Source organism: Ischnura elegans, chromosome 13, assembly GCF_921293095.1.
Source record: "Ischnura elegans chromosome 13, ioIscEleg1.1, whole genome shotgun sequence".
Lineage (NCBI taxonomy): Eukaryota > Metazoa > Arthropoda > Insecta > Odonata > Coenagrionidae > Ischnura > Ischnura elegans.
The window spans coordinates 16,712,551-16,727,414 of record NC_060258.1 but is presented as its reverse complement, the minus strand read 5'-3'; the positions used below and the strand labels follow the sequence as shown (position 1 = coordinate 16,727,414).

At 41.0% G+C, this 14,864-nt stretch overlaps 1 protein-coding gene across 1 annotated transcript in view; it reads left to right on the top strand.

Annotated features, from left to right (window-relative positions):
- Positions 1-14,864, top strand: part of LOC124170199 — a 44,327-nt gene that overhangs the window by 3,815 nt on the left and 25,648 nt on the right. The window contains exon 2 of the mRNA XM_046548896.1: positions 8,685-9,345. Coding sequence (XP_046404852.1) covers positions 8,685-9,345 — 661 coding nt within the window. The remainder of the gene's footprint in view (positions 1-8,684; positions 9,346-14,864) is intronic.

Below are 14,864 nucleotides of genomic sequence, written 5' to 3'. Positions count from 1 at the left end.
ATACCTGGGGCATTTTTTACGATGGGATTGCCAAGCTATGGCATAAATACGAGTTCCTGTCTTCATCGACGACAATAGCAGTGCACTGACGTAAATCCTTCTCCATTTTTGTATCTTTCCGCATTTGCTTTTCGGCTTTGCTATGGCGGTCGCCTGGGCGAGCGTCGCCTGGGCATCATCATCGCTGAAACATCGTCGCAGTTACAGGAACCAAAATTCCTGTGAACACGGCGAAAAAAGTGACGACAAAAACTCCCGAGTTCTACACGGAAAAGTTCCTTGAAATCACTTTTTAGGTTCCTGAAAACCATTATGTCAAGTAAAACCTTGCGCACCTACCTAAGAATTCATTTTGCAGAAAATTTGCTAAAACCGTAATCGCAATTAACAATAAACACACCGTTTTACACTTCGTTTAGACTGACTGTATTACCGCCCACAAAACGAACAACCTTCAACGCCCGCCTCATCGCGTTTTTTTCTCGCGCGAAATTTAAAAGCGTTGACGTTATCGCGAAGCGAAGGTGCGATAAACGAATGATGGTCTCAAAATTTTCGTGACGTTATCGCAAAATGACGTTAAACGGGGTGACGTAGAACGAGGACTCACAGTATAAAAAAATGAAAAAGAAGAAACTTTGTGCTTTCACTTGAAATATTAGGTGTGCGATTAAGTTCCCGATGTTTTTTGAACGAAAATACAACTTTGTCGTGAAAAAATGGTTATAAATTAATCATTCAAAGTATTGTCCATCGCTAGCTACATCTTTCCCCCGTCATTGTGGTAGAGGCCAATGCCGTAACGGTAAAAATGTTCATTCTTTGAGACTACCCACAAATCATGCTATTTTTTGGTGTCTAATTATGAGTGCAACTGTAGATCAGACAGACCATGTGCCATATAGAATAAAAAGTAATAATCGGATGGCGTAATATCTGGGGAATACAGCGGGGGGTCAGGACTTCCCATTTGAGCGTTTACAGGTAGGTTTTAACGGGTTTTGAAACGTGGGGTCGAGCATTGTCATGCTGTAGACTCACTAAGAATCCTAAGAAATCCAAGTTCCTTGCTCTTGCATAAATCCCAACGCATCCAATTACTTGGAAATGGATTGGTGGGTAACTCCTAATGCATAAGCAAGCTCTTCTTGAGTTTGTTACTGATTTTCATCGAGCAATGCCTCCAATACAGCGTTTTCGAAGGTTTTTTGTGTTCCTTCACGTCAGCATTGGAATGACTGCCTTTGAAGCGATGGAAGCAACGTTGTGAACACCAAGGGTGGTGTTCCCGAGTTTGGATGGAGAAGTCTCGGCAGGCCCAGGGTTTGTTGATGATGGCTGGTTGTCTTGGTTGTAGTTCTTCATCCTGACTCTTGCAATAACCACCACTAATGGTTTGAATTTCCAACTTTCCGATGTTATGCTGAAATTATCGCACTTTTTCCCAAATAAAACTTCTTTTTCTTTCTATGGAAGCCTAGAGCAAGATTGCAAATTTAAAATTACATTTAGAAAGTTAGTTACAGTTAGAAAGGAACTGAAACCTTAGCACTGGAAACCTGGAAACTTATAGCCAACAATATGTTCTTATAATGACCAATTAATAATATTTGATCGGCGTTTATAGTTTCTATTTCCAAATTCTACCATGCCGGCACTACATATACAAGCTGGTTTTAAAAAGTGTCCTCGACGCGAAGATCGGGAAGTCGTCGGACACTAATGTTCCTCTGTTTTAAATATTTCAAAACCTATGGAGAATAAATCATTAAGTCCAAATAAAAGCCCTTTTTGGCAATAAAAAGAGACAAATATAGCATTAAAGGCTGTATTGACGAATACTAAAGTTTATCTAAAGAATTTTATGGTTTTACGATGAGTGAGAATGATCAACAAATGTTGAGAGTATGCAACCCGCGTGCCACCAAAAATGTCTACTTAGGATGTGCCGCGCTTACTCTTGGGGCCGTATCTCGGGAACCATAGGTCACAATTGGAAAAGTATTTTAGGAGCAGCGTGCCAAATGTCCAGTGTATCATTAGTTACCGTAGAAAATCAGTTGAAAAATACCAGCGCCCTCTTATCGCCATTCATATCCGAAAAACAGCCCAAAATACCAAAATTTCTCAACGTAAGGTGCGATGCGGCACGTTTTCCTGTCATCCAATTGCAATAATATTTTACAGGATATGTTTTTACACCAATTTGGCATCAAATGAGGGGGTGTCCCGAAAGAAATTCGAAAAATCGAAAAATAAGGACCACCCTAGTGCGCACGACACAATCATGGCACGTTGTTTCACTTAGAGCAGCATCTCTGTAAACTTTTTGGAGCTCTCGATGCACTTCAGCCTCCGTTCAATGAAAGAAGAAAGTAAACACTCCCCGAAAATGACGGTTACCTGGCACAAACTCGTACATATTCACGCAACGATAAGGATATGATGTTAAAAAAAAGTCGCCATTGTTGTCGAGCGGTTTGTTTACCATATGTCTAAACTTGATTCGTGACGTTTCCGATGCGTCAAAATCGACCAGTAATCACAGCTAGAGCCATCTGTTGACAAACGGCAGGAACTTAGTTCAACGCCTAATACAGTGTGTCCCAAAAAGAATGACCCGAATTTAACTTGTAATAATATTGAAACAAATTTCACTAGGCAAGCGAAACAGCGCCAGATGTGATCGGCATTGTTTAGAGTTTTAGAAAAATCCGTTGAATGTCACCACGAGCACTGATGTGGAGCGTGCACCCCTTAGACCATTGGTCTAACAATTAGGTCTAACAATAAGGTGCAGCCCGTCTCGCTGAAGATGACGTACAGGACCGTGAGAACAGGCTTTACACTCTTGGCCTCCTAGATCCCCTGACATAACACCATGCGATTTTTTTCCTTTTGGGAAATGTTAAACAGTGTGTTTTCTTTCCTCCCTTACCTCGTGACATTGATGAACAAAAAACATGGATATCAGCCGCTGTAGCTTCAGTGACAGAAGACACCTTACACTCAGTTTGGTATGAATTTAGCTATTGGCTAGATGTCGTCCGCACAGCCAATGGAGGACATTTTAAACGTTTATGATGGTTTTTTTGTAAAATTTTGTGTCTTGTGAGTAATTTAGTATACAATATGTTGATGTTAAGCCCTTTTTCCTAATAAATAATCTTATTTAAAATTGGGTCATTCTTTTAGGGTCATACTGTATTTATTCCCTTGGCCATGGTTTCAGACGTCACCATCAGGTGAACTCTGCAGAAGTCCATCGCATCATTTTATACGAGGCTTGGAGGGGGTAGGGGGAAGGTAACTAGGTCGAACGGATTGGTCAACAGAGATTAGGGAGGGTTCTTTCAATCAGACGTTCTCCAAGCAACTGATAATACACTCCCATCTCAAAATCTGCCATAAAATGAAGTCTGTTTCCTTTGTCAAATACAGACTGTCCCATAGGTTGTGTGTCATTTCTTATTTCTAATTTTAGTATCTTCGCATCGAGCAATATTCTTGAAAATCGGCATAGTTATGGGGAAAGGTGCTAAGTTTTGTTGAGCATAAGCAAAATTTTACATTTTGGACCTTTCGACCTCACAATGTGGGTCCAAATCAAAATTTTTAATTTGCCTTATGGGGTTTCAATGTTAATAAAAATCGAGATGGAAAAAAGTCTGAATTCCATTCACCAAGATGTCAATTCTTAGGTTTTCAGACGTGAGAAAACCGAAAATAACACTTTTATTTACTAAAATTCAACTGTTGGCCCAGTTAGGTCATAATGGTAGCAAAAATGGGGGAAAGAACTTGACCCTCCCTAATCTCCGTTGACCATCCATTCGACCTAGTTACCCTCCTCCCTCCCCCTCCAAGCCTAGTATAAAGTGATGCGAAGGACCTCTGTGGAGTTTGCCTGATGATGACATCTTACGTTGAAACCATGTCTGTGTGAATATAGTAGTGATGTAGACCAATCAACAATTCTATCCAGATCATTTTGCAAAGGTATTATATAATGGAAAGATATAACCTTTTGAGAAAAAGGATGAAAATTTGTTGTCAGCGAAGATTAAGATCTCACCTGTCTTTAATTGCTCATTAACGAATAGAATGAAAAGCAAAGGCCCCTGATAAGACCCTTGTGGCACACCAGATCAGAAGAAGATGAAAGATTACCCTTGATTTTAGCACTTAAGTTATGGTTTCACTAATATGACCTCACCAGTATATGTACTTGGTGTGAGGATCAACACCAAGACTATGGAGTTTAACCCTTTAACCTCGGGAGTGCGTGATTTTAGCTAGCAGCCTGTGTGTGAGAAAAGTAAGAAATAGTTTTCCCTCTAGACTGGCCGAGAGTCTAACAAGGAGTGAACCCTTATGATCCTGGGAAACCCTTCTTTCTTATACAAGAATTGCCATGAGAAAAAATTCCCCTGGACCGGGAATCGAACCACGTACCTTTGGCTTTCCGGGCCACTGCGCAGACCACTACGCTATCCAGGTTCTTTAATTCTCATGGCAATTATACCGAGGCTCATGGTATTAGGCCCTCGCGGTCCATCGGGCAGGGTTGAGGCTCTCAACCGGTTGTGGCTTCTTGGAAGTCCTTTCTCCCTCGCATTGCCATCCTTGATGGTCCGCGAGGGCCTAACACCTAGTGCCATGAGCCTCGGTATGATTGCCATGGGAATTAAAGAACTTGGATAGCATAGTGGTCTGTGCAGTGGCCTGGAAAGCCAAAGGTCTGTGGTTCGATTCCCGGTGCAGGGGAATTTTTACTCATGGCAATTCTTGTATATTTCACCGCCGTTCATGCAGCAGGGTTAGAAATATTACAAATACCCTTCTTTCTTTCTTACCAAGGGGTGGGCCAACATTTGGGTGCTTGTCGTTGTCATATTCACAGTGTGGAGCAGGAAGGAAATAACACGAAATGGACGCTGCGACAGGAAATGCCAGAACCCCTTGTCACGATGAATGGAGAGTATTAGCCACATTAGCGATCCCTACGGAGAGGGAAGGTGAACTTGGGCTCTATCAGGGTAGCATTAAAAATTCAGGAAACTGCCTTAGGTAGCGGAGCAATGGACAAAGGTTTAAAAATCTTCCCTCATTCTTTGGGTTAAATAATAGAATTTATTTTTGGAACGTAGGCTTTCGCAGTGAAAGGCATTGTTGTCAACGGCTTTCAGGAGCGGCTGCGTGTTGTGCTTTGCTGTACAAGCTTTTGCGTCCATTACAGGGTGCATCATCAGCTGGTAAATGATAATCGGAATCGTTTTTTGGTGTCTTCTTCTTCTTCTTCCGGAAGAGAAAATGGCGACTATGTTTCCAGCAAGGTTATTCACCGGCAACGTGGAAGGGTCTGCCTTCCGCTCAAGGACAGGGCTGAGAGTTCTGCGGACGTCAGAGCCACCCTCCTCCCCCACTACTCCGGTGGATGAGGGAGGGTGGTTGAGTATATTAATTGACGTCTTTTCCGAATTTTTATTCATCGCCTAATGATGCACCCTGTAATGGACGAGAAAGATCCGTTTATTTGAAGTCCATTTATTTGAGGCGGTTCCTTGGTAAGGCCGTTTGTTTGAAGAACAAGAGCCATTATTTTTTATTACACAGCGATCACCAAGCCCGTGTTAAAAAAGCACTCCCCTTCAACATTATTTTGTTGGCTTCAAATGCCACCCATATGTCGCACAATTTCTTCAAAAGTCACAAAAACTTTGCCACTCATCTTCCTTAGAAACCACCCTTACACGTTGCTTGGTGTCTTCTTCTTCTGCAAGAGAAAATTGCGACTGTGTTTCCAGCAACGTTATTCAGCGGCAACGTGGAAGGGTCTGCTTGCCGCTCAAGGACAGGGCTTAGAGTTATGCTGACGTTAGCGTCGCCCTCCTCCCCCACTACTCCGGTGGATGGGGGAGGGTTGACGAGCATATTAATTTTGATTGCGCCTTCGCACCTACGTCAGATTGCACAATAGGGTAGTTTCCTTCATCAAAGAAAACGAAAGGCATTGATTGCGACTCGTTACCCACCATTAGTGTATCTATAATATGCAAATTATTTGGTTTTGGAAATACCGGTTTAGACGAATGGCAATGGTCAATTTTATTCTCATTTGTAAAAGGCCAGATTGGCGCCCATGCGATGCCACTCCATGTGACGTCACAGGGACCTAGTTTCTATACAAGTTGACAGAAGTTTTACTTCATCTGAGATTACCAATGCATGCATGAGGCGCAGAGCTCAGGGAAACATGTCTTAATAATCACTTATTAAAACTGGCTGAGGTCGGAAAGTTTTCTTCTTTTGATAAGGTATTAATAATCCTTATTTAAGCCAAGTGCTACCAGCCAGCAGGGTATTCAGCTACCCGCTAGCAGCCTGCGTCGTATCAACGCTAAGCCTCGCCTCAAGGTCACCTCACAGGGCGGCACCGGGGACCAGAAATACGTCGTACGGAGAAATTTCCCGCAGTCATCCTTACGCGCCACGTTTTCGTGCGCTTGAAAATTTTCACTTTTCATTTAATGGCAAAAAATAGATATCGTCATTTAAAAATCTAAAAGCATGGAATACGTACTCCAGGAGTAATAATCTTTCGATTTAGGCAGTAAAAAAATAATAGGAAACCACCCTATTGACAACCTTTTTCCGATTTTTCATTCTTCGCCTGATGATGTGGCCTGTAATGGAGGCGAAAGCTCGCACAACAAAGCGCAACGCGCAGCTGCTCCCGAAAGCCGTCGACAAAGATTAGAATTTATCTCTATTGTGTCTCATGTTCTCTCCCTCCCACAGGGCCGAGAAGTGGTGCCACCTGGCGGGCAACCCTGCTCGCCCTCTATGCCATTTAATACATTTTCTACAGTTATACGTAAACAAAGTATTGGTTTCTCAAAAGTATACCAAGTGCTAAACGTGGAAAATATTATTATATATTCGTAGAAACATGGTGATGTATACCGCTAAATTATTCTTATTAGTTCAGTCAATTTTATAATTTATTTCACTTGATGGGTATAATGTGGTAGTACATATTATTATTACCTTTCCGCTGTGTTAGTGTACATTTTAAAATGATTTGTGTGAGGTTGTCTCCCTTAATATCCATTGTAACGTAGATTCTTTAATCGAAGTGATCAGCAGACGATATTTGGCCGCCATGTATTTGTAGGGTGTAGGGCTGGTTCGGGTACCTCACATCAAGTAGGGCCCGTTTAATTTCAAAAACGGCCAAATGTAGGGCTTGATGTGGCGTATGTAGGGGCTGATGACGTATCCAGGGTCGACTAAGAATACGGGCCTAAATACAGTATATTCCGGTTAATTGGGACGTATCGGGACTTGTGCACTTTGCCCCAATTAAGTGGCTGCCCCAATTAGACGAACTATCCTGTACATGGGTATAAACAAACGTTGAAATGATAGAAAAAAGACTAAAGAATGTTTATAATGCAACATAAGTTTATTAAACTATTAATGTGACTAATGAATCAGCGAGCTTAGTTACTTTATTATCATTTTTAAGAATTATAACAATTTAGTGAAAAACATTTTTCACAGCTTCGAGCAATGCTGAATGAATGTCTTTTAATAAGTCCTATTAAAGAAAAGTCCTATCCTCTTGCGGGTAGCATAACAACAAGAGCTTTCAAAATAGGGCAAGAATAGGTACATTTGTGAAAAATAAGAGTAAATCAAAGGATGAAAATATAAAAAAATAGTATTCTGAAAACAAACAATTTTAATTTCGTCGCAAGTATATAGTCTTATGTCACCGACTCATGGCCCAATAAAGCAGCATGCTGTCCCAATTAATCGGAGGATACTCTGGGATATTCCTCTATTGGGTTCTGTTCTTCAAGATCTGCCCCAATTAAGCGGCTGCCCCAAGTAACCGGTGGACCCATTAAACGGAATCTACGGTAATAGAATTTATCTCTATCGTGTCTCGTGTTTTCCTATTTTTTCATACCATTTTTTCATATCCTTCTGAAATGAAAGGCACTTCTCTCTGTTAAAACATTATATTTATGTGTTTAAACAAACATGCATGCATCGGTGAACATTTAATAGTATAATTTAATTTTTAACTATAATTTATTAATTATTATTTAATAATTACAGAAAGCGAGTGCAATTGCATGATTTTTACCATGATTCAAGATAAAACGATGTGATCTCTCTTAATTCAACTGTCACTGAAAATGAATAGGATAGTTGCATACCTTTTTTCTTATTTACTGTTAGGTATGCTCTCATACTGAACAAATTGGCCACAAGTAATGATTAACGTGAAAATTATATCATATTAAGGGTGTATAAGAAAAAAAAATAAGGGTGAAACATTTATTGCTGAATATATCATTCCCTGTACATAATCGTGGCTGCATTAATGGTCTCTAGTTGTCTCGGTACGATTTGCGGAGGTAGTTAGGCCGTCTTGGGGATGTATCCTTGGTATGATAAGTGGAGGTTTTATGAGATAAAGAGGTTTGCCTATAAATTTACATGTGAATATGACGGGACCGTAGGGGTGGTATGCAGTATGGAGGTTTACAATGCAAAGAGGTTCACTATATAGAGGTTTTTACTGTAATACCTAGTGTTACCGTTTTGTAATGATCGACTAAGGCCTAAATAATAGAATTCATCTCTATCGTGTTCTCTCCCTCCTGTAGGGCCGAGAAGTGGCGCCACCTGGCAGGCAACCCCACCCTCTACGCCATCCCCCTCGACAAGCTGCACCACAAGGCGAGCGTGTGCAAGCGACACTTCACCCGGGACCAGTTCACCAACACCAAGCTGGATCGTCTCAACCTCAACGCGTTCCCCTCCCTCCACCTCCCTCCTCCGTGCGACCCGCCACCAGAGCCACCGGTGACGACGGCAGCCGACAGCAACAAGACGGAGGCCCCCCCTGTGGTGGCTCCACCCGTTCTCGTCGAGAGTGGTCCCACCCCGGTCCTCCACTACGTCGTTTTCCCCTCGGTCAACCCCTCCGCGATGCCCCCTCCCCCGCCTGTCGAGATTCCGGACGATAACAAAGCGTGCGTCGCAGCTGGGGAGGAAATGGCATTCACGGCGGGGCAATCCTCTTCCGTCGAGGTCCCGCCCTCTTCCTTTGAGCTGTTGACGCAATTCTGCGAGGCGACAGAGGGTGGCGCGGACGCGGTCAAAGATTGTGAGGAAGACGAAGCGCCGATGGACGGACACTACAAGTACACCCTCTGCCGACTCTGCTTCTCGACGCTCGACATTATCACGACGGACATATTCAGCATGGATAAAGGGCGCGGGTACGTGATCAAGGACGTCATCGAGGATCTGCTTCAGTTCAAGGTGAGTTCGTGACGATGAATCACACAGTCATTCTCTCGATCTTTTTTTTCCATCGCTTCTTCCGTCACTTTTCATACTTACAACTGCCATTCAATTTAAAGCCGAGCATATTGCTTTTACCAGCCACGCATTTTGATTCCTTCAATAAAAAGACACTCCCTTGACTCTCAGAATAAAAGTGGTGCAGTGCTATGTAATGCCCATCTTATTGTATTGGATTGGTATCTAGCGATTCTATCGATAGATTTTTCTTCCTCATAAGAAAATCCATTAGGATCGCTATAACATTAATTGCGTATGCTTGGTTTCGCTAATAGTAGGGCCCCCTTCGCTTCTATAGCGTTGGGGTGTCTTCCCTCGTCCCATCCCTTCCTGCCCTATCCTACCCCAGAGGCGTCGATGGGCTCCCATCGCGGCGGTGCCTCTATTCTTTTTCCCACCTTTCCTCCCCCTCCCCGGGTGATCGGGCGTATAAGCCACTGGCTTGGTTCCCCGCCCCGGTGCGTTGTATCCTTCGAAGGGTTTGCCCAGAACCCTCATACTCTCTGTGTTGGATTGGTATCTAGCGATTTGATCGATAGATTTTTCTTCCTCATAGAACAACCCTCCAAAATCGTTGGCACATTATAGGCTAATGCCTGGTTTTGCTATTTAGTTGGGCCCTTTCTGCTTCTATTGCGGCGAGGGTGTACCCCATCCCTCCCTTCCAACCCTATCCCTATCACAGAGGTGTCGACGGGCTCCTATGGCGACGGCGCCCCATTCCATTTTCCTTCCTGTCCTCCCTCTCCCTGGGAGTGCAGGCATATAAGTCTCGGAGTTGGTTCCCGGCCGCGGTGATCAGGGTTGATTGATTTAAATCACTTTGATTTAAATCATGATTTAAATCGCGATTTGAATCACTTGATTTTTATTTTTTTAAATCAGGTGATTTAAATCATAATGTGATCTATACGTTTGATTTTTAAAGAGTCAATAAGAAAAGGAAGCTGCAAGTGCATAATTTTGATTTTTATTTCTTAATTAATACAATGAATCGACAGTTATCAGCACAATGGTGGCTCTTAAATAGAAATGATACTGTAGGAATGCATGTAACAAGAAAATTAAAAAAAAAATGACTTTGGTTTGAATACTAGTGTATCCGTTGAAAAAAAATTGTTTTCTGATTTAACTTCTAAGCGTAGGCACCATACAAAGTTGCAATTACAGAATTTTTCTAAACTTCATATGCTTTAGAACCGCATAATATAGCACATTTGATACTTCCAATGGCAATTTTATATTATGCTGGTGTAATTTTTAATTTGATACCATTGGCATTTCCATAGTTCTCTCCTCTGATTGACTAAATGTTGTATTAAGTTTAGAGTATGTTGCCTCTTGTTGTTTCTGCAAACGATCATTCTCCGATATGCTGCCCAAATAGTTACTTTTGCAAATAACTGAATTTTTGATGAATGGAGAATCATAAAAATCTCATTAAAATCAATAAAATCCGATTTAAATCAATAAAATCTGATTTAAATAAAAAAAAATCAACAAAAATGATTTTTTTGAAAAAAATCATGATCTCTATCAACCCTGGATTTGATGAGATAGTCTTCTTGAAAACAGTCAATGTTTCAATACTGTTTATCGTGGTATATTCTCAGGTAAATTAGTACACATTTTTGTGTGCATGGAATGTGGACCTTTTGATGTAAGGACTTAGTAGTTGAGGATTCCACGTAGTAAATGTCCCTATTTCTCCTGATTCCGTAAGAGTGAAAAGTGCCGTTCCGTGCAAAGTAACCTTCACATTTTTTTACATAGGCAATGCAGTCAAATATTTGTACACAGTACAGTTTACATTTATGAACTCCTGAATCCAGTGGCCTACAATGGGTATGATATTTTGCTTTACATTTTGTTCGTAATACCTTCTCTCAAGTTATAAATACACTACACTTGTGATTGTCCTAGTGGGCTGAAGATGGGGAGAGACGGCAGGAATAATCGGAAAGCATGGAAAACCCAAACTTTCACTTAAATGTCTTGCAATGCTCATTATTTACATAAAACAAACAATATACAGTGAAACCTCTTTACGTCGTAATGGAGGGGACCAAAATTTGGGCAATTTGATGTATGGAGGTTCACTATGGAGAGGTTTTAGTGATAGGCTCCATTTTTTCATATCTTTCGGAATTGAATGGCACTACTGTCTTTTAAACCATTATATTTATGCGTTTAAACAAACATTCATGCATCAGTGAAAATATATTTATTATTTAATAATTACAAAAAGCGAGCGCTATCGCGTGATTTTTGCCATGATTCAAGTGAAAATGATGTGATCTCTCTTAATTCAACAGTCACTTAAAATGATTAGGATAGATCCTTTTTTTCTATTAATTTAGTGTTATGTATGCTCTCGTATAGAACAAAATGGCCACAACTAATGATTAACGTGAAAATTATAGCCCATTCAAGGTGTATAAGAAAAAAAATAAGGGTTAAACATTTATTGCTGAAAATTTCATTCCATGTGCGTAATCGCGGCTGCATTAATGGTATATAATTGTCTCGGTATGATTTGCAGAGGTAGTTAGGCCGTCTCGGGGGTGTCTCCTTGGTATGATAAGTGGAGGTTTTACGATATAAAGAGGTTCAATACAAAGAGGTTTGCCTATAAATTTACATGTAAATCTGACGGGACCGTAGGAATGGTATGAAGTATGGAGGTTTATGATGTAAAGAGGCTCACTACATAGAGGTTTTACTGTACTATAATTTATGCTGTTATTATTCTGATATTTTTAGAGTGCTTCCCAGACTCATTGAGAGCTTTTTTCGCCAGTCTGTGATTTTTTTTAGAAGAGCGCTGTCTTGCACTAAGACGCTTGGAAACGGTGCTTCCGTCAATGGTGAACACAGTGCTTCCGTCAATGTGGCTAGCTCGCGATCACTTCCGTTTTACAAAGGGGACTCTAACGGAAGTAATAAGCCCGGTTTATCCTTGCATTAATGCAGTAATTTTTATTTTCTTATACTCCTTTAATATGCTGTAATTTTCACGTTAATCATTGGTTGTGGTCGTTTTGTTCCATATGGTAGCATACCCAACAGTAAATAAGAAAAAAGATATCCAACTATCCAAATAATTTTAAGTGACTGTTGAATAAAGGAGGTCGCAACCAATGCCGTAACTTCATTCATCACCTGATGATGCACCCTGTAACGGACGCGAAAGCTTGTGAGACAAAGCACAACACGCAGCTGCACCCGGAAGCCATTAGCAACTATCCTGATCTCTTTGTCTCCAGGGCAATCAAACGAAAATTTGCATACCTGTTTTAGATGTGTCTTTAACAGAAACGTTTTCACAATCAGTGGCGCGGACTCCATGGGGCCTGAGGGGGCCCGAGCCCCCTCAAAAATTTGTTATGGGTGTGAGGAAAAAAAGTGCCAGGCTTGCCAGTTTTCCCCGGAGTGTCGAGATATAGAGATTCGAGCTATCAGGGTTCTAATGTTGATCATATGACTCTTCTAAAATGGTTTAAAAACTTAAAACTCACTACTCCTAAAATTTCCCGTGGCAAGATCCCCGGTTTGCCCCCCCCCCCCAATATTTTTCTGTGAGTCGGCATCCCTGTTCACAATATAAAGTTTCCCTCCTTTTCCGAAAGAGTAAAAAATAGAATTGCTAGACAATGGCATCAGAAAGAACTGTACGTGCTAAGAAGCTCCATCTGGCTGCCGAAACATGTTGCGGCATGTCTGACAAATGCCTAGTACATCTCCAAACAATGTTTCCGAAGAACGTTCATTTGTGGAGCCAAGAGTGGGGACTCGACTTTAATCTGAGCAAATGCATGTCGGTACATTTCTTGCGGAATTCGTCCAACTATAGCAATGTTTATGCAGTGGATGGTATTAACATAAAGGCAACAGACGAAGTGAAATACGTGGGAGTTACGATAACCGCGAACCTCACGTGGGGAAAACATATAAATAATATTTGAGGCAGAGCCCTGAAGAAATTAGGATTCGTCAAGCGTATTGTGAGAAGATTTTATCGAATGAGAAAGTAAAAGAAAGGTGCTATTTCGCTCTCTTCCGACCGCGCCTTGAATATGCAGCGATATCACATGGGTTCCGGTGCAGATATACTTAATCCGCAAACTGAATAAAATACAAAGGAAGGCTGCGCGTTTCGTCAAAAACTGCTACGGGCGTACGGACAGCATTCTTCAGTTGCTAATTAAATTGGGCTGGGAGCCGTTGGAGACTCAGTGGCTGCGCACTAGGCTTAGATTGCTTGAACAATTGAAAATGGATATCTTTAACACGTTGCGTACGGATGGCGAGAATTCTCGTCATTTTTTTCCCGAATGTTCCGGACGGATGACGAAGATTCTCGTCAATTAGGCGCGTCAACCTAAACAATTTTAAAGCGTACAATACGTATTCATCAGTACGTTTTCAGTTGTTGTTCGTTGTTCATAATGAATTGATGCATCATAACGTTTTATTGGGAAAAGTTATATTCTAAACATTAGCTTTTTAACCATGTTTAAACCAAAGGCATTACACCCTAATAGGCACATATTTCCAAATCGGCGTTCCTAGGAATTTAAATACCCTGGTACGCAACGTGTTTAGAGCGACACAGAGAACATATTATTAGAGCCACACTATATTTCCAGGTCCAATAGAAGCGATAAATTAAGAGAGAAGTTTTGCCGAACGGATAGATATGCGAATTCGTTTTTCCCCCGAACCATAAAGGACTTTAATAAATGCTTGTCCCAACCTCGTTAGGGCCCTTCATTTTTTTTTTATAGCTGTAAACGGTTGGTGTACTAACACCCCCTGTCATACGCCTTTTAGGCGGCTTGCGGGGTATTGTGTAGATGTAGATAATGTAGATCTCTTTCATGAGACGAGCAGTCGCGGCACGAGATAAGAAATACGAAAAATAGACCCCTTGTCACAAATTCACCCCACTCTACGGTACAAAAAATTTTCGTATTCAGGACACTATTCTGAGTAAATTAGTTGAAAAAAAAATGCAAAAAGAGGTTTGTCTGGAAACTGCATAATTACCCGGGTCCCTTTTATATCGAACCCCACAAGGCTTCGTCTCTTAACACCATAAGGCAAATTTTAGATTTTTGTTTGGATCCACTTATGGCAGGCCAAAAGTTCAAAATTGTAAGATTTTCCTCACACTCAACGTAACGTACAACCTTTTCCGTTCATTATGCCAATTTTCATTAATACAGCTCGAGGTAAAATGATTACTATTAGTGGTAATAAATTATGCGGTCAAAGGGGCAGTCTGTATATAGAAACCAGTGATGAATATAATCATTTGTGGGAAATTTCCAGTAATTTTTATTCTATTAAATCATATATGGATTTAATTATTGAATGCAATCGGGAAAAAAGATTATAATAATAATAATAATAATAATATTTATTTTACAGGAGTAAACCCAAATAAAAAAAATTAACTGTAAGGAAAATTACAA